Source organism: Anas acuta, chromosome 3 (genome assembly GCF_963932015.1).
Source record: "Anas acuta chromosome 3, bAnaAcu1.1, whole genome shotgun sequence".
In the NCBI taxonomy this organism is placed as follows: domain Eukaryota; kingdom Metazoa; phylum Chordata; class Aves; order Anseriformes; family Anatidae; genus Anas; species Anas acuta.
The window spans coordinates 32,450,394-32,470,826 of NC_088981.1; the positions used below are offsets into that span (position 1 = coordinate 32,450,394).

A 20,433-nucleotide genomic window follows, 5' to 3' on the forward strand; every position below is an offset into this window, starting at 1 on the left:
CAGACTGTTTTTGTATGAGTTTGAATCTTTTTTTTTTTTTAAGTCAGAAACAACAACAACATGAAACATTTAAGAACCCCATGTGGTTCAGTTCTGGTATGGAGCTTTTATGGCGATTGGCCAAAGAAAACTGAACAGCTGCAGAGACTGTCTTCTTCCAAGGTGCAGACAAACTTTTGTTGTGGCAGTGACATTCCACTGCTGCCTGGCCCCATGTTCAGCAATTTGGCTGCACCAGGCTCTCCGAACAGGAGGCTCTCGGAGCACTCCCTAGCTCCCTGTTGAGCTCTCAGGGGTTCCTGTAAAGGCAGGGTCTTACCCAGTTGGCTGCAAGTCAACGGTGTTGGCAAAAACTCAGATTCAAGATTCTCTGATGCTTAGTCAATATCCTGCCCCAAGCACCTCTTCTGTCTCTGTGTCCAATCCCATCTGTCTCTCAGTCGCTTCCTCACTTTTCCTGTCTGCTGCAAGCCCCTAGCTTCACTGCTTGCCTCAAGAGGCACTCCAAAAGAACTTGTTCATCCCATCAGTGCTCTGCAACCTCTATCTCTGTTTCCTGATAGAGATGTTTTAGGATAACAGCTACTTCTTATCTGCACAGCAGCTAAAGAAATAAGAACACAAAGGGAAAAACAAGAGTTTCTTTCTTGCCCACATCATTGCAATGTTTGAATGACCATCCAGAATAATTGTCTCTAGATGGCCAGAATCTGTATTCAAATATTCATTGCCCTGATACTCTCATAACAGTGATTTTTATGTGTCAGAAACACAGCTTTGTTCTCCTAAGCACTGTACAGAGCTGTCCTAGCAATAGTTTCTCTTCCAGACACTTTGCAATGTAAATTTTTGCAATTTTTTGCAAAATATCGTGCCTGAGGTTAAGTATACGTTCACCTTGTTCACATTGGCAGAAAACAACGTGGTGTTGAGCTGAATAGTAGTAAGCTTGAGTGCACACGTGTTGCCTTTCTTTAGATCTTGATGACGTTAGATCAAAGGAGTTCTGATTAAACCAGGCAGCACCAAGTCATGGATTCTAAAGCAGGTCATAATTATAGAGCTGTCTTACTTGCTGTATAGACACAGGATATGTTAGTTTCATGTTTAATTTTTTCTCCTTGCTTTGCCTCTGTATAGCATGAGAATTGCCGATTACAAGGTTCATGCTTTACAGCACGATTAAAGAAACAAATGCCCTTTCCGGCTGTAAAACAGGAGTCCTTTGAGTGAGCTGTCTAGACAAGGAAAAATATTTGGTGCTTGGACCTTCTCTGTAATTTCCCAAGCACTAAAAGATCCAGTCATATTCAGACTGTGTACTTTTTAAAAACAAAACCATCTTCTATGCATATTATATACTAAATTAGGGTACTTGCTATGATCACAAATGTTGTCTCTGCAGCTTTTCCATCAGTGACCTTAGTTTACTTTTGGAGACCATGATCCATTCCCCTATTTGTTTTCTTTAATATTTAGCTATTAAATAAAAGCAAAACTGTAATTCATGTAATTCTAAAATCCCCAGTTGTCTCTTCTGTCTAGGCTTTTTACAGTGTAAATGTCCTGTGGCTCAGGAACCCCTGTTATTAAGCTATAGCTGGCCACTGAAAATACAAACACTGTATTATTGTCTGTTTTCTTAAATTCCTGGCTGTCAGTCCACCACTGCTTACTCAGTTTGAATTCCCTTCTTAACTGGGCCTTCTGAATAAGAGATACAGTATTAAGATTTTTTGCCCAGATATGTAAAACTCCAGATTGTGAGAGACTAAAAATTAATCTGCAATGTCATGCAGGTCTAATACTCAGTAGCAAAAGCGACAGATGAAAAAAACACAATGATAGCTGCTGATGTGGTAGTTTTATCTTTCTCCCAGTAACTCCATAATCATCTTTTTATAATTCTGTCATTATGGTGACTAGAAAAAGAAAGGGTATCAAATAGAATACTTAACCTTTCACATTTGACAGTGTTTTTAATACAGGTGTATATTGTTTTCTCCTACTGCTGAATTAATTCTACTTGGGAAGGTTTGTGGTAGATTTCAAAAACTTCATTATTCACAAAGCACTCACGTTTTTATATACAGTTCCTTCAGAATAAACACAGTAGCTATTATATTCTTTGCCAAATAAAAAATAACCCTTTATAAAATTAATTCCTTTAATATTTTTCTTTGTTTAATAAATCTAGATAAAAAGATTATTGGAACTTCTGACGAAACCAACAAACCAAATAAAATATTCTGCAAGTTCCATCTACAAGTACTTTTTAAAAATAATTATATTCATAATTGTCTCCTAGATTTCAGTGTATTTAGTACATGCATGAGTTTTTAGTACATGCATGCATTTTTTGCATGAGTTTTATGTTTTAGCTGAACATTATTAACCAGTGGATCAGTTCAGTGAGAGGTGAATTTTCCATCACTTAAACAACCTTAAGATGATATTAGATGCCTTTATGAAAAAGATGTTGCAATTCCACAATTTACTTGGTTAAAAAAACATGCCAGAGGTGGTTGTTTTGTTTTGTTTTGTTTTAAATTTATTTCAGTGGTCAGGCTACATTATGTGGATAGCCTCTTCTGGTCTTGAGTGTCTATATGGAGTTCTAAACCTGTCTCAACCCCAACCACAGCAAATAGGAAAGGCAGTTTTTCAAGACCCTGAAAAAAGGCTCAGCCTGAGGCAGACAGAAGCATGTTTGGATGACTTTGGGTGCTTAAGGAGTGAGAGGGAAGCACAACAGGCAACCTGTTAGGAAATCTATGGATGGTAATGCAGATAGCTTGGGGATTTGTGACCACATGGTAACGAATGGTTAAGAGACATGGCTTCAGACATGGTTAAAAAATTAAAATATCCTTACACATTGAGTGCTGCCTGGAGAAGAATGAGTTGCATCTTTGCTGACTTTTCTAAACCTTTGACACAGCTGTGAACATCTGGAGGGAGCAGGCAGGACTGCATTTCAGACCTACTCTTTCAGAAAGACACCAAACAGCAGTGCTGCTCACCTGTTCAAAGGTGTCCTCTCTTGTGTCAGTGCAGGATTCAGTCCCATCAGCCCTTTAGTTCAGTGAGCACTTAAGGCCTTCTCTGGTGAGATCTGTCACATGAAGGTCTATCCTAATGTGAAGAATTAATGACCATGCTCGTACCCAGGTAAATCAAAAGCAGGTCACTTTCTTCACCATTTAAAATGTTATTACCCCCGAGACACAGAACAGAACGTAATTCTAAGTGAATACCAACCTTACTTTACAGCTGTAATGGTTTCTAGGAAAGAAATACAGCAATAATTTCTCTGCTTCAAACTGCATAGGAATTCAGAAGGCAGAAGTTACTAATCCTAGTACCCTGGCAGGTTCCCAGTTTTCTGAGTGAATGTTCTTCCTCCTGAAAAAACACACCTTAACATTTTAAACGATGGTCAAGGCCTTTGGTTTAGGTCTTAATTCAAGTGGAGATAAAAATAATATATTCCTCACACTTGTAATACACTTACAAAAATAAACCATGTTCTGCCACAAGCAGCTCTGCTTTGTTATGATTCTGTGATTGTAGGCTGGTGGGCAGCTGAGTCACAGAACAGACTTACACAGTGACTTTTACTTGTAAGACCAGCAAACCACAAATGGGAACTACAAATGAAAGGATGAGTATGGAAAGCATACAAGCATTGTAGTTTCTTTGCCTATGTGAATAACATTATTCGTATGTGTAAACCTAAAGGATTAGAGCCAGAATTTTTGGTCTGTAGCTACTTACCACTTACCACATGCACCATGAAATTCTCTTCTCTTTCAAGAGCCAGAACGAGATCTGTGCAAGCACTTCTAAGCACCACATAAACTCTTTTGCCCACATTCAGCACTTCTACACAAGGGATGTAACCGTACTATTAAGCTCTTCTTGCACAGGGGGTTCAGTTTCATGCATGTTGTTGACTGCGTAATGCTCCACTGGCAGAACCTGTAGGAAATTTGGAGGGAGAGAGGGTCACATTTAAATTGTCTTTTTCTGTGGCACAGCATCATGCTATGATTGGGCAGGTTGGTGAAACAGGTGGAAGGCAGTTGACAAGAATCATTGTCTGACATGAGATATTTCATGTGAAATTAACAGTGAAACAATCATCAAAATTATACATGATTTAAGTTGTTGTTTGTTTTTTTTTTTTGTCTGTCCTTTGTGTGTTCCTTTCCAGTGTACAGAGAGAGAGCACTGTATCTGTTTGCAAAAACAGCCCATCTGTTGTTTTTCTGCACTCTTCATGAGTGTCTGCCTTTGATTGTCACATTGACATTGCCTGTCTGATGTTAAATTCTTCTTTGCAGATGTTGATGAATGTGTGAACGGAACACTGTGCGGCAGTCATGGGTTCTGTGAAAATATGGATGGCTCCTATCGCTGTCTCTGTTACCAGGGGTATCAGGATGCACAGGATGGGCAAGGTTGTACAGGTGAGTTTCTACATGTAATTAGTCACTCCTGCAAGGTTCTAGTGAGCAAAAAGCAGCTTATATGCAAAGCACATTTCTTCACAAGAACATTTTTGGTTTTGTTCAAGTTGGGCCACTGAGCAGTGAAGTTGAGCTGTGCTTTATTCGCTGAACTCTGTGCCAGGTGGAAACTTAACTGTGTAGCCACTTAATGAAAACCTGTTATTAGGATTGAATGGAAATCAACAGCAAATAAGCTGAGCCACTCATTTTCTCTCTTTTAAAAAAAAAAAAAAGTTACACAAGAAAACCCACTACTTCTGCATGTCAGAACCATACGCAAACATAAATCGTAACAGATTGAATTTAATGCTTTAGCCTACTTAAATGCAACATCTGTTTAGTCTCTTAACTGAATAACCAGAAGTCTGTACTACCTCCTACAGGAAATAAAGTCTGGCATGTGGTACAGCCAGTCTGAATTAGACGGCACACCTCCCTATGCACATTGTATTTGAACACATTTTAACATTGGCTTCAAACTCCCAAGAAAGATACCTAGCACTGTGAAAAGACATAAGATTTTTGTAAATGTGCAAATAGCGCATGTTTCTTTTGTAAGTAATAGGCTTCCATATCTGTTGTTAATAGCGATGGTTAGACCTGAGAACCATCTGAGGCAGCACAAGTTTCTAACATAAAATTAGTACCAGATCAAGGAAAGGTATTCATTAAGCAATTTCTTCAACTCAGAATCAGGATGAAACACATTTACTGGGAGCACAGGCCTACATGGAATACTGAACAAAAGGAGTTGGAAGTTGTACAGGAGAGTTTATATCTGTTTTCTAATATATTAAATAGTTTTATTACTATTTTTTTCCTGCAATTTAGCACTTAGTTTACAACACACCAATGCATATGTGATTTTTCACAGGTGAAAACCAATTAAGCAGAGAAAAAAAAAGTAAATGCTGGTGTAAAATTAAATTCTGAGTCATAATCTCTCAGTTTTTATTTTACTTAATACACATGATCTCAAGAATATGGTGGGAAATTATAAACTGGTCTTATAAATTTTGATGCCAGTTATTCAGCAGAACAGTTTTAGGAGAAAGATAAGTATTTATAATTCCTGGCTAGGCAACATTCTTCAAAGATGACTTCTTCCTTCTTGATAGGAATCTGACAAAAAGATAAAGAAAAACCTAAATACATTTTCTGAGCAAACCATGAATTAAATATAAAAACACACGAAAATCAACATTCAGTCATATAAATGGGTTTTCATTATTTCTGGAAAAGAGGTTAAAAGGATAAAACATTGTCTCACAACTTACACTTTGAACCCTACTCAATTAAAGATATTTCTGATTTGTGATATACAAATTACAATTTTCATGTTCTGGCATTAGTAAAAAGACTAAGTAGATTTTCAAAGGTAAAAAAAGTTCAAAACTTTAGCAACCTGAAATGGAGTAAAGTTAAGTCATCCCAAGAATATTTCATAACCCTCGTTTAAACAGCAGACAACTCTCCCATCAATTGAAAGCATTTTCAGGGTAGACTAATTAGCAGTTATATAAAATCCAAGTTAAAAAAAATACATTTTTTTTTTCTTTTTGTACTTGGCCAGTCACAGTTATGAGTAGTTTGGAGCTTCTAAATGTGGGATAGGAAATTTGCACTGTTCTGCAGGGGCTATCCCAAGAATAATCTTTGTGGGTTGCAAAGCAGCCTGTGAGTACTTGCATAAAGGGAGGCATGTAGTGGAGGTGTAGGTGGAGAGTTCACTATTCAGTGAATGTTCATGAGAAAAATGGGATTTTGAGGGGAAAAAAGGGGCTTCTCTTTTCATAGTGCAGTCTGAATCGCACCAAAGCATGCTCATTTCACTCCCTGAATCTAGTGAAAGTTTGATAATAAAGAGAACAAGTTTGGCTAAAGTAGCTCTTAAGAAAACAAATGAAATGAGTTTGAATCTTAAATCCCAAGAAAACAATACAAGGAAAAGCAAGTATTAAAAATGAAAACAAAACCCAAAGAAAAAGTGAGGAAAAAAGAAAGAGAGGAAGAAAGAAAGCTGGTGTTCCAGTCTACAAGCAGCACCTAATCAGCACCAATATTTTTATGAAGTGTACTGTGGCTTTCAGGTACCTGTATTTCAAAGGGCCTAACTACTTGTTTATGAATCCACTTAGGCATTAGTGAGTTTTTAATCTTTCCCCAGAGATCACATCTGTAATCTGGCAGACAATATTGGCACAGATACAGCAGATAAAAGCAAAAACTGTCAGCAGTGGGTCTGAATCGATTTACGTTTTGGCCTTTTTCCCCAGATGTGAATGAATGTGAAATGCTGAGTGGGGTATGTGGCGAAGCCCTCTGTGAAAATGTCGATGGTTCTTTCCTCTGCCTGTGTTCTGATGAAAACCAGGAGTATGATCCGATGACCGGACAGTGTCGCTTCCGTACCTCACCAGGTAAAATACCAGCAGATTTTTTTGCATGCTTGTCATGATTTCTACTGAACATGTAACCTATGCAAAGGTAAAGTTGGTGGAAATGCTCGTGTAGTGGTCTTCTCATAGCATTATGTAGTACTAATATTATTCCTCAGAAATGGTAGTTTGGAAAACCGAAAGGCAAAACAGAGTTGTCAGTCACTGTGTGTGCTCCCCCTTCCTTTTTTACTCCATCTTTTTTACTCCATCTCTTTGTCCTGTTTTTCTGTAATTCACCATAAAGATTTTTTGAGGTTTCATTCAGGCGTTTTGGACATTGCAAATACCACCAAAAATACATTAATTAAAAATGAATTTAGAACTCTCAAAGTTGCCTCTAGATTTTTATACTGATCCAGTCTGGAGAGAACAAGACTATGATAAGGAGCAGCAGAGTAGAAGAAATGAAGGAATTAATGTGCACATTTTTTTTTCCTCTCTGGTATCCAAATCCTGGTATTTTCTTAATTTGTTCTTATACTGCAGACAGATCTAGCCTCTGGAAAACTTCAAAAAAAAAAAAAAATGTCTCTTCTGCCAGGATGCAGACTCTGGAGCTTAAGTAGCTGTGGCTATTTTCTCCTCTCACTTGTGGTCTTTCAACTTGTTTACAAGGCTGAAACATCTGTGACCCAGTATTTAGATCGTTGAATGTAGCACTGAGCAGCACTCAAGATGTTGCCTGTGAAATATCATTAACAGCTGAGTGACAAACTGAAACTTTTGCAGAATCTTATGAGAATAATTTGGGCTTACAGGAATGAAAAATAAAACTAAGATGGCTTAGGCAGAAAAGCAATGCCCAGTGGCACTGCCTCCATTCCTGGTTGCAAGTACTGCTTGCAATGTTGCAGTACCTTTCCATCATGAAGCAGATTAGCTTAGGTGGGAACTGATGATAACTGAAGTAGTAGCATTTGCAGTTCTTCCAGAGTATTTGAATAACATTCTCAAGATTTGCAGATATGAAATACATCGTTGTTTTGGTACTGTGAGGGGGTGGTTCTTGGGAGAATTCAGCTGCTGGTTGAAACAAAACCAAAGACAAAGTTAGCAGAGCACCTGAGCATGGTAAAAAGAAGTCAAGTTCTGGGAGCATTAAAGGACATACCCAACTGTTACTAGTGGGAGGGAGGGGATGAAAACCTACAGTGTGGCTGATTGCACTGTGAACAGATAAGTACTCTACTGTCAGTACTAGCTCCATTTTGTTCTCATCAGCATAGCTTTGCTGCGATTTGTTTGGAAGAAGCCATTCTTCCTTCTCCAGCATTCATTGGGCCCTAACGCATCATGTGCTTCAGCTTTTTCTCTTCTCTGATTAGATCATCAAGGAGGAAGATCTCACACAAGAGATTGGAAAGTATGCAAATTAGGACTCAGTGAGATATTCTTTACACCATATGCTCTTGAACAAGAATAAGGAAAAGTGACAGTACTAAGAGCTGTTACTACTTGTCTTCCAGAGTAAAAGGAGGAAAGGACTGCCATTAGTTCAAAAAGCATTTGCTTTCCTGTACATCCTACAGCCTTGCTTGTTGTTTTTTGTTTGTTTGTTTGTTTGTTTGTTTTTCTTTTTCCTCTTATAAATTGGTTTCTGCTTCTGAAGATCTCAGGGACTGAGCCAAGTGGTGACACTGACCCATGTTTCTCTGTATTAGATATTTCAGGAGCTGACAATTTGCTCTTCAGTCTCCTACATCTGCTCATTTAACTTGTTCCCGTCTCATTCTGGGAACAAATAGGTGGCCCTTGTGCAGCTGCCAACTGAAGAAGAAATAAAAACAGTCTTTTTCTCCCCATTTGTAAGTGGGCAGGAGCTCCATGTGGTCACTGCAAGACAGGCAACAACAGCTATGTTGGTTTGCTCAACAGTGAATACTTCAACCCTTCCCAATTAACCAGCTGCAGCACAATCATATAGGAATAGCTTGCTACCTCCCTGCAAATAGTGAGGGAAGAGCCACACATCCCAAAGTGTTGACAAACCACATACTCAAATCATGTGCAGTGCTTCGAGAGCCCCTATAGTGCGTGTGGGCATCATCTGTCAGCACTAGGTTGCATCATGCCTATTTTGAGAAAGGAGGAATTTTCTCTGTTATCGTGTTGCAGATATCTGTAGTTCAATGTGTTTTACTCAGCTTTTGCTTATTCCTCATTTTTCCATTTTGTGCATAAAGAAATGGCTGTGCATCTCATTCCAAGTGGAAATTGGATGCCATTTCTAAAAATGGGTGAAAATTGTTCAAATGGTACTTTAATCTGGGAGCTTTTTTTTTTGCATGTGTTTCCTTTGTGGAATAGCGTGTTCACGCTTTTTCTTTACTTACCTCTAGGGGTCTAGGTACTTCCTTCTGTTTAGATTTCACTTGATAGAAATTCATCTGTTAGCTGTGTCCTGAAGCAACCCTCTCAGTGTATGTATTGGGAAATCTACCCCATATTGTCACGTACAAAGAAGAGTAATTGTGCTAGGTTTGATTGTGTAATTCCCCTCCTGTGTGCCCTACCATTCACAAAATGTAACAAACAGTTAAGAAGGAAGAAAAGAAAAAGGAGGAAAGAACTAGTTATTGTGTTCTTCTATACCTCTATGTGCCTAAGAAAAGAAGACGCTTGTTTTGGATTATTGAGTATTCTGATTTATTCTTTAAAAAGATTTCTAAGGTCGTTTATTATGAACTTGTAGCAAGTACCAAGCTGAATGCAGTTAGAGTAATAATCCTTACTAAATTTTTTAACTATTTATGAATAAGCATACGTGAAACATATCAGCAGGAATCTGACCTACGTACAGAAAGGTCAGTAAGCTGAGAAGCTTGGATTACAGTTTAGGCTATCAAAGGATTCCAGTGAGAGAGCTCCTTTAAGCTACTCGGGCCCACTTAGGGGCCTGCCTACAGCTAATTTAGACATTTTGTCATGGTTACGTGAAATGCAATCAGTTATTTAGGGTGAGATGGTTAAAGTTATTTTACTAAGATTTATAGATGAAAATCATAGATTTGGTGTCCAAACGTGGTATGAATCCTTCCTAGACTGGTTTGTATTAAAACAAAATAAATCCCCTCCAATCTAACCAACTACCACCATGAAAAAAAAAAAAAAAAAAAAAAAAAAAAAAAAAAAAAAACACTACTGTTATAAATGGCTCAGGATTCAAATTAAGATTAAATAAAAAAATAGGATTTATTAAAAGAATATAAAGGAATAGAGGTAAGCAAACAGTGCTGGGTGCACCGGGAGTCTCCGCTCCACCAGGATGCACACCAGTTACATCAAGCAGCTGATTTTTATGCTCCCAGACTAATACATATTCATTACTACTTCTAAAAAAATAGATTATTATAATTAGCTTCCGGGGTCCAGTCCCTCCTACTGGAGCATGTGCATCAGTCTCCTGTGGGGGTCTCTAGGGGTCTTTCATGCTGAAGGCTCGTAGTCTTCCTCTCACCTTTGTACTCACTCGGCACAATTCCAAGTTTATAGAACACTTTCTGCAGGTCTTGTCTCCCAACCGTCCTTCAGCTTCTTTTTCCTTCCTCTTAATCTCTTGGCCCCCTGGCCAGATACCAAAGATCCACATAGTATCCCATAACAGTCACTAGTTGTTATCAGTTGTTCTGAAACTCCCAGACATCAAACACAAACAGCTTTCTTATTTGACGCTTCACGAGTAATTAAAACATTCTTCCCCAGCCATTCACAGACACATCTATAGCAGTGTTAAGTTAATCTCGAAGAAGACAGGAAAAAAGGCTGTAACTGTTAGAAATAGAAGTCCGGAATAACAAAAGCAAACAGGTTCATAAATTTAAGGAGTGTTTTCTGAAGACGTGATAAATTGACTAGAATGAGTGGGAGACTGGGACACACTGCATCTGTGGTTCAAGAACTAAATTGCCAGTGCAGGACCCAGAGGCAGACAGGATTCAAACAGAATTGTTCTTTATGGACACGAATTGTTAAAACGTTCCTCACACTACCAATGAATCTGATCCTGAAGCTTCCACAAAGCTAGAAATTTTGTGCCTGAATACAAATTCTAACCTTCCTAAATTCTAATGTTTTGCTTTAAGACTTTAAAGGAAAATCCTCATGCTTCTGTTATTTTTTTTACAGTGGTATGTGCCTGTTTTTCTAAGTTAAATCACAATCTGAGTTTGTCAGGTATGAACATGGTCTTAGATAACATTTTAAACATGCAATTCCTGAGTTGTGTGTATACATGTCTCTGGACATACACCACACATGTTACATGTTGTAGGTTGCAACATGTGCAGCCAGTTGAGAGATCTATAAGAGTGCACCCTGACTGTAGGCACATACCAATGTATTTTTACTGTGTTTTTTAGAATCAAGTTCAGAAAGTATGTTACTCAAGCCGTTTGCTCAGTCAAACGAGTATTTGCTGAGGTTTTAGAAGTCATAAACTTGTTATGGTGATTTTCACTTTAGAAACCACCTGACTGATTCCAACAGTGAACAAGAAGCAGTGGTATAGGGTTACAATATTTAAGGTCCCATCAGGTCTCTATATGTGGTAATTTTTGTTTGTTTATTGTTTTGTTTTGTTTTTCACAGATCACTGTGATTTAGGCCTTTACTAGGCAAATATATGATTGTGCCAAAGTCTAAGCCTATACTAATATCCTGATCATCCACTGAATCCTATGACACTAAGGCACATTTTTGCATCAGTCACATTCTGAAATACATACAAAAATGTTGGATTAAAGTTATATTAAGGGATATAAACCTGTTTCTAATTAGTACTTCATAGTGCAGTCTAGCAACACCTATATAGAAACTCTCTTCTAGGCTGTTAACGTAACAGTCATATCAATAACCTGATAAAACTATGTTACTTTACCAGAGTGGAGAGAAGAGTAGAGAGAAGGGAGAGAGATTTTACATTTTCTTACAACAACAAAACACCTGAAAGAACCAATTATATGAAAAAATAAGTATCGATTTCCTATCATATTTGGTCAAAAGATTTAGTAAAACTACTTTCAAAAACAGCCAGTTAGCTAAATGGTTAATAGTTAATAGTGTATGAAAGAAGTTATAAGCTTGTAGACACAGACTGGTCTTGGTTAAAAAAAAATAATAATAATAAAGATTTGTGTCTCATTTGCTTTCCAAACATTCATGACGCCTGCTTGACTAACCCTCAGTCACAGCTGTGTAAACAACAGACTTTTAAGCCGCTGAACAGATAATGGGAGGAGAACCCGACACATCATATGTAAAATGGGAATAAACAATCACACGAGGAGATTTCCCCCTTCCTCCTGAGGCAGCTTCTGCTGTTCTCTCACTGGTAAACAGCGTGAAAATCGCCGTGCTTTTTCTCCTGTTTAAGCTTTTGGCTTTGATTCAGTTAGACAGATGGCAATTGGCCAAGGAAAATGTATAATTTGGTGGCTCGAGTACCGCTCTCTCACCTTGGAATAACAGATTTAGTTCAGTTGAGTTTCTGTGACACACGATAGCCTTAACTTAGTTCCTATTGGATAGCAGCTGATACCACAAAACCACCGTACTTTATGAAATTCAGCACATTATGGAAAATTGTAATTATCTGATGAGGGGAGACCACAGACTAAACTAACAGAGATGAAATAAGCACTCAGCTGGGTGTTTCCTTTAATGTACAGCTTAGTTATACTGGCAAAAGAGCAAAGGAAAATTTGCCTTGTAGGTGGCAACATTGTACTAAATTTGAATGGAGGTGTCTGCCAGCCCCTCAATCTCCAAAAACAGACACAGTCACTTTTCTGAGGAAAATAGAAATAAATCCAATTGTCTGTTTGGAATGAGAAGCCCAAAGAACTATTACACACGTTCATTCTATTAAAGCGCAATAATAGGCAATCATACTGGCATTTTGAAACCTGCTTTTCTCAAAACAAATCTAGTATTTGCATGCTCAGTAAAGTTGCCTTGCCTCATCAGCTCGGGGAAATGAGGGTGGGCAGGGATAACAGGCTTGAGGTAATGAGCTGGAGTTCATCCAATTCCTTCCGCATCTGTTGGACAATCACAATCACCACCTTCAAGTTCCCACCTCACAGCCATTATTTTTGATGTGGATGGGACTAGAGAAAAGACCCATTCTGTATCTGGCATAGAGAGCCTGAGCTTTACCTCCATGAGACAGCCAGAGGGAGGAGCAGATGCAGTGGTACTCCCAGCTAGGCTGGCCAGCCTCAAATATTTTCTTAAAAAGAGCTGCAAGACAAAGGTGGAGTATGTGCCACAACTGTTCGGGTCTTACTGCTACTCTGGCATTTTGAAACAAGCTGTCACTCAGGTGTAAAATAGCTTTAATTCCCACCTGGACACGTGTTACTGTCTGCTGCTTGCTATATTGTGCAGCAGGCTGAGAAGAAATGAACGAATCTCAAACAACGGAAAATCATACAACATGCAATAATTTGTAGTAGGTTTTTATGAATATTTCTCAATATTTGTTAAGTGCTAGACATAAAGAATTTCCCAAAAGAAAAGGAAATGAACCAGTCACCTCAAAATTTATCTAAAGCTCCTGAACAAAGTTTTGGTTTTGATTAACAAATATAAGCAACTCTGTTACATCATGGATGGCTTATGAAAAGTTTTTCATATTCATTAGGTTTGAATAACAATCCTATGTGATAGTTTCTACTTCTGAGTTCTTGCGGAGAACTTTTGTGGAAGTGCAATGTTAGATTGGCAGGATTCTGCACATATAGAAGCTTTAACTATGTATTTCTTTTCAAACTCACTCCTTCGTGTACTTAAGGAGCATCTTGTTTAGACAGGTCTTTGACCATTAATAGGGTTTGTTTGTTTGTTGTTTGGATCTATGGGAAAAGAATATTTTACCCCCAGTCCTTGCATTTACCATCAGAGGACCCACTGAACTGCAAAAGGCAGAAAATACTATTTCTTGGCTGGGTGCCTGTAAAGCCTATTTTAAAATAAAGCACAGAGTCAGTTAACTCAACATCTGCATTATATTCTTCTACTTACGATGTGTTTCACAGTTACTTTTGTGAAAATCATAAAAGACCTTGTTTTCAAGTGTGGAGTGTGGTTTCTTTCCAGTTAAATTAAAAGGAAATATTAATTCTTTTGAGAATCCATCCTTTTCAGTTTGCGTCTTAGCTCCTTTATCTGTAAAATGAGGTTGTAAGGTTTGCTCACCTCTTTGAAGGGCTTCAAGATTCATACATGGAAAGCATCATGTTGGACGCGATAGTTAGGTACTTAAGCATGATAGCAGGTAGTTTCATGCATCACTTGAAAGTGAAAGAAGTGCAAATGTGAAGAGTTCCATTTTCGGTCAAGTTGGAGAATAAGTCTGGAAAAGAACTGTTATAAATTCCTATCATTCTTACTAAGAACAAAAAGTTTAAACCAAAATTTTGCTTAACTGTTTTCTTAACTAGACAATGCTGCTCTTCACTGTGGTGAACTTCAGGGGTATTATGGCTCTCCTGATTCTCCTGTAAAAAGGATGTATTTCACGTGTTATCTTACATAGTTATTCTCTTTTAGAATTGCCAATAGAGGCCGATCAACATGAAGATGGAAAGAAGGAGTGCTACTACAATCTGAATGATGCTAATTTCTGTGACAACGTGCTTACGTCTAATGTAACCAAACAGGAATGCTGCTGTACTTTGGGTGCTGGCTGGGGTGACAACTGTGAAATCTTCCCATGCCCTGTCTTTGGAACTGGTAAGAGGAAGCTGTCTATCCATTTGTAAATTTTGAAGCATTGTGTTTATGCTTTGCCATCAGAGAAGGCTTACCCATTAAATCCCATATTTTGTAAAATGTAGACATGACTTATCCGGTGGAGACTTTCACAGAGGAAAAGTCAGTAGGAATACTTCATATCTGGTGTAAATCCATTGGCTTCACTGCAGTTACCCTAGGGAGAAAAGTGCCCTGTTACTGGGCAACATTATCTCCAACTGATTTTAAACAAAGATGGATTGTCACAAAAGGTTTTTCCAGATGCTTTAGTGACATTTTAGTTAGATTTTTCCCACAAGCTGGAAAACAAAGGTAACCATTACAATGTTTTTGAGTCTGCAGTTATTCTTTGTACTGTTGTTTCTACACCACTATGAAATACTGATGTATATTATGACATTAGTTTTACATTTTGCTACTTACTGACCAATACAGTTAATCATGTTGTCTTCAGACCATTGTTTAATCTCTAAATATTAAATTAGAAAAACATAGCCATACTATAGTTGTCACAAATATTGAAAACAGTACTTGAAACATAAACAATGATGGCTGAAATTCAGTATCCAGCTGGAAGAAATCATGTAAGAGAACATGTGTAAACTTTTTGGGATTAAACACTAAAAATTACTTTTCACATATATGTATCATCTTGTTTAGTTCCTGTTGTAACTGTAGTTTAAAATCACTAAAACTGTAGTGAAATGTGTTAAGAAAAGATTCTCTCTGCTTGGCTAGGATTACTTGACTCTGTAGAGCCTCCAAGATGCTTTAATTTCCTTCTGTAATTGACACCATGTTCTCCTGTTGCAGTTAATTAGTGTTTTCCCTGTTTAAGGCCTGAAGAATGTGCAAAGGGGCTTGTATCTCAGTTGGGGTATGTCTAGATTGCAGCTTGCAGTATAGCTCAGAAAGGCCCATGCTAGCTTTAATTAAGATAATCTGGCTACTGGTATTGTTATAACTGCAGAGCACCATGAAACACAGCAGGGAATATATTCTCCTGCCACAAAGCTAAGGGAAACTAGTTTCCTTGGAGCTCTGTGATGTTTGGGTTCCCTAACTCTGCTTTTCAAAGCAACCTCTGCAAACTCAGAGGAGGGGAAAGTTGGGTGGTAAGTGGATGGTTGGACCGGATGATCTTGGAGGTCTGTTCCAACCTTTATGATTCTATGACCAACATCCCCCGTTTATCTAAAGGTGTGCATGACTGCTTGATAGATGTGAATAAGGCAAAAGATTTCCTCAGATTTCTCAGACTACCCTGAAACACACATGTAACACATGTACATAAGTAACTTTCTGAACAGCATATGTTTTTTCTCTCCTTCTCTCCTAGCTGAATTTACTGATTTGTGTCCTGAAGGGAAAGGTTTCATTCCCTCTGGAGAATCATCTTACGGGCTTCTTGCTGAGAATTACAAAGGTCAGTACTGACTTGTATTAAGTTTAATTATTTCAGAAGTTCTGGTAGTTAATTGACTAGAAATGTGAGCCAGCAAAGTAAACATATTTATTCAAATTTTATAAGGTGATAAAACCAGCTTGTGATATGAAACATTACTGAAAATCACTGTTTGATGGACAGTTAGAATATTAATTGCACAGTCTCTGTAATATTCTGGTTTAATTTATGGTAAGTGCTACAGACCGTCAGAATAGGTGCTGATTCTGCAAACCTCAAATACTTATTTCCATATGAAAATCTGTGAATGCAAATCTGTAGATAAATGAGTTGGGAGAGAGAAAGTGGTGTTAAACATTAGACCTACAAGTGAGGATGAATATAAAAACTGAAGAGAATTGCAGCAATGGCATTTTCATTACAGAACTTCATGAAATAATTACTGAACAAAAGACTGGGGAAATGTGAGTGACAGAGTCTGTGGGTGCGGACAAAGGGGAGTTGGCATCACTAAGAGGAAGAGTTAGATCAGTGAAATTCCTTTTTAAGTTTGAGAAGTAGCCATCCATATAAATAATTGGTGAAATTATTTTTCCTCAGCATATGGTGTAAATACACTGCATTTATTAGCTAAAATGAAATCAACATATTGCCTTTGGGTTACATAGTAGTTACAGTATCTTAAAAAAAAAAGTATACTAATTTTATATATTTGTACCTACTAGAATCACTGTTTTACAAATCAAAAACTTTAGTAGAAGTTACTGTGTATTCACATCACATAAATATGCGGTAAAAATTGCTATTTTAAAAACTGTAATATTAGTAGAGGCATATTATCACATGGTTGATAGATAAACATTTTTCAGAGCTGCTTCTGGCTAAATGACAGTCAGACCTAATTCTGCGAGATGGCTAAAACTGGTAGGACTGAAAAGACTTTTTGCCTAATGATTTTTATGTGTACTTTTTTTGAACTACCCTTCCTCACTGACTAGGACACTGTTAGGTCAGTTTTCCTATCCAGTTACTGAGTTGACCATGGCTAAGTTCAGTTCTCTGCCCTACTTATATCTTTCTGTGTTATTCTCATCAAGTATTTATTTACGCCTTGCCTTGCTTTTTACAAAATGAGGAAAATTCTACTTCTTTACCTTGCAGGAACTTGAAAAAGATTCTAAAGATTATAAGGCACTAATACACAAATTCATTCAAACTCATGTGGGTGTTTAAATAGGGTGCTCATGTAAGACCTCCACTCTCCAGAGGTGTCTGTTTGTCCTCCAGCTTAGATGGGGTAAAAGAAAAAGTGTCATGGGATGACGGCAGACCTGAGATGGATGGCAGCAGGGGCGAGTGTTTGCTAGGCTGACAGTTTACATCTAGATGAGTCAGGACACTGTCACAGAGCTGCTCTTGAGGGACCTAATATTCTCTGAGAGTATTTCTATTTAGGGATTATTTAAGTGTGTTATTTATCTCTATAGAGATTTCTGTATAATCTTTGCAATGGGGATTTGGGACATGCTGTGTGCACAGGTTGTCCAAATGTGTCTAAGACAAAATCTGCATTGATTTTGTGCTACCTCAGGGTTGATAATATCTCTAGCTCCCATAAATACTGAAGTGTGGAAATACTGCATCTGGAAATATCTTCAACAAATCCTTGCCATAATAAGAGTTTTTCTGTTTTCAATAAGTTTATTTTGTAATAACCTTAGGAACGGCACAGAGGACAGACAATAAATGGACAAGTACTTTTAGTAATTTGATACTTCTCTGTTACACTAACTCATGTTTCTGTTGCTTTTGTCTGTAAGCTTCTGCTTGTAGGACCAACTCCTATTTTCTTATTTGACATTATCTATCAGAAGTAGAGTCAGCTAGCCTTCCTTGAATTCACTCTCAGGTTCTCCCATGTTTCCACAGACACATACCCTTGTTCCATTGCAAAAAGACAGACATGCGACAAATAACATTTCTATTTAATCTTTGCATTGTTCTTGCTGCTAAATGGTCAAACTTAACAAAAAATATTTGATGTTTGAAGCCACTTAGTGGCTTAGTCCCCAAAGAGGGACTATAAAGATAAATAGCTTTATAGCTCTTTCAGTTCTTCTGGGGAAGTAAGCATTTGAATAGTTCACTTTTAAAACTTCTGTAGAGCTGGAAATGACAGTTTGGGGCTAAAATCTATACTGCCCCAGAGTAAATGGTGAATAGTCTATAGAAGGCTGTGGAATGAGACAGTTGGTATTGAGAGGAGAATCACACTCTGCTTTTTTTTTTTTTTTTTTTTTGCCATTTTTAATACCAGCCTAGTTTTAGCAGAATATTCTAGCAAATAGGTCTAGCAAATGAAAGTAGGTTGGAAAAAGGAAGTGAATGGAATTCCAGCAGTAACAAATACATAAATACAAGGCTGGGAAAAAATGTGTACAACTGTGAAAAGGTATGTATGAGCTGGCATACAGTTGATGTGAAACCTCCCTGAAAATGTTTAGCCTCATTTGAAACTGTGATAGATCGTCAGCTGTCACTTGGTGGCTCTAGTAGCTGCAGCCTTACATTTAGCAACAGACACAGTTATTCCTATCTGGTGGGAAGCCTCCGTTGAGCTATTTTACACAGGTCTGAAAAACAAAGTCACAAGCAGTACATATTTGAGGATTCTCCACCACGTACAGCAGTTGCCAAACTGCATGGAGGGAGAAAAGCAGTCACAAAGTCCCTAAGCATAACTGCTTAGTTAGTTTTGTAGTTAGATGATGTGATTTGATTAGATTCATGGTGGGAATCCCGTGGGTAAAGCAAATAATATTGGAAGATAGAGGCCCAGACATGGTCTTAATATGTTTTGCTTGGAGCTAAGAGTGATGTGGTACCAAAGCGAAGACGGGACCTGCAGGCTCTCCCACTGGCACAGGCTTTGCTCTGTCCTGTAGGCAGTTTATCTACTGTGTGTGTGCCACAAGAGTTATTCTGACAAGGGAAAGTCATGGTCTGCCAGTTTTCCCTTTTCCATGCTGGCTGTCTGCATACCATTACCTCTTCCATACCATGTTTGTTTTTTCTGTGGATATCGGTGCTGCTGGGGCCCTCTGTTTACAGTATTGTTTGCTTAAACGAAGACATGTATAGGCTTTATTCCATCTTGCTCCTCTGCATGGCCTTATGCTAATTACAATAATGCAACTTTTAATGTTTTCTTCACAGATGCTGATGAATGCCAGCTCTTTGGACAAGAAATCTGTAAAAATGGCTTCTGTTTGAATACGCAGCCAGGTTATGAGTGCTACTGCAAACAGGGCACGTACTATGACCCTGTTAAGCTCCAGTGCTTTGGTAAGTTTATTTAAAGTGGTCTTGTCACTGTAATGGTATGCAGATGGGCAAAACAAGCAGATTTGTACAGCAGAATTCCCATCAGAACTGCGGTACACCCAGTAAGGGGAGGAACACAGGGCCTCCAAACTCCTGTAGTAGCAGCTTTTTAAGAGGCACTGGGTCATTTCCCTTCCCGTCTGCTTGGCTGGGCAGCAATTCAGGCTGACATGGCAATGGCATGTAGAGCAGAGTTTGCTTTATTTGCTTCCTTTTTCAGCAAATTGTTCCCAGGAGCTTGCATCTCCAGAGCAGTCCCTTGTGCTCCCTTGAGTGCAAAGCATGGAGCTGCTACCAGCCTTTAGGCAGGCAACAGAGTGATTGGAGGTGGCTCCCTCCTTATATACATACTGCTGCTTCACTCTGCCAGCTGCAGTTTAGCCTTCTGTTCTTTGTACGTGGGGTGAGCAGTGAAAGACAGTGTGTTGTGAGCCTACCTTACACTTAGTAAGTGTGCTGTTTTTAGTGTAATACATCAAATTAACAGAGGTATTTTTTTTCAAGGACAGATTATTTTCCACAAGGAGTTAACATGCAATGTGAAATTACAGTTTCCGTCACTGATAAGTTCAATTTAGTCTGCAGAACCTTGTACTCCTTTGGTTCAGGTATTCAACTGAAAACTGTTCACAACCGTGACCCTGGCTTTTGCTTTGTAAGCAGAAAACCACACTTAATGTGCACAATAGCATAATAAAAGGAAGTAATTTTTGCAACCACAATAATAGTTTAAGGTTATTGGGTTTAAGATTATTCTTTACAAAGGTTGGTTGGTTTTGTTTTTGTTTTCTGATTTAATTTAAGTAAAATGGTCTGCTATTCCCTTTGGGCTAAATCTCTGCTTTTCTTCTCCAACCCAAACTAAGGAATAGAAGTATCGTAGCCAGATAAGTCAATCCTTTCTCCCACTGAGCTCATGAAAACTCTCAGAGAT

The 20,433-nt window shown here is 38.2% G+C and overlaps 1 protein-coding gene across 8 annotated transcripts in view; it reads left to right on the forward strand.

The window, feature by feature from the left end:
* LTBP1 (latent transforming growth factor beta binding protein 1) overlaps positions 1-20,433 on the forward strand; it is a 203,784-nt gene that overhangs the window by 164,100 nt on the left and 19,251 nt on the right. For all 8 annotated transcript variants that reach the window (XM_068676472.1, XM_068676469.1, XM_068676470.1 and 5 more), the window contains 5 exons: positions 4,347-4,472; positions 6,791-6,934; positions 14,507-14,689; positions 16,050-16,136; positions 19,332-19,460. In XM_068676472.1, the coding sequence (XP_068532573.1) occupies positions 4,347-4,472; positions 6,791-6,934; positions 14,507-14,689; positions 16,050-16,136; positions 19,332-19,460 (669 nt within the window). The remainder of the gene's footprint in view (positions 1-4,346; positions 4,473-6,790; positions 6,935-14,506; positions 14,690-16,049; positions 16,137-19,331; positions 19,461-20,433) is intronic.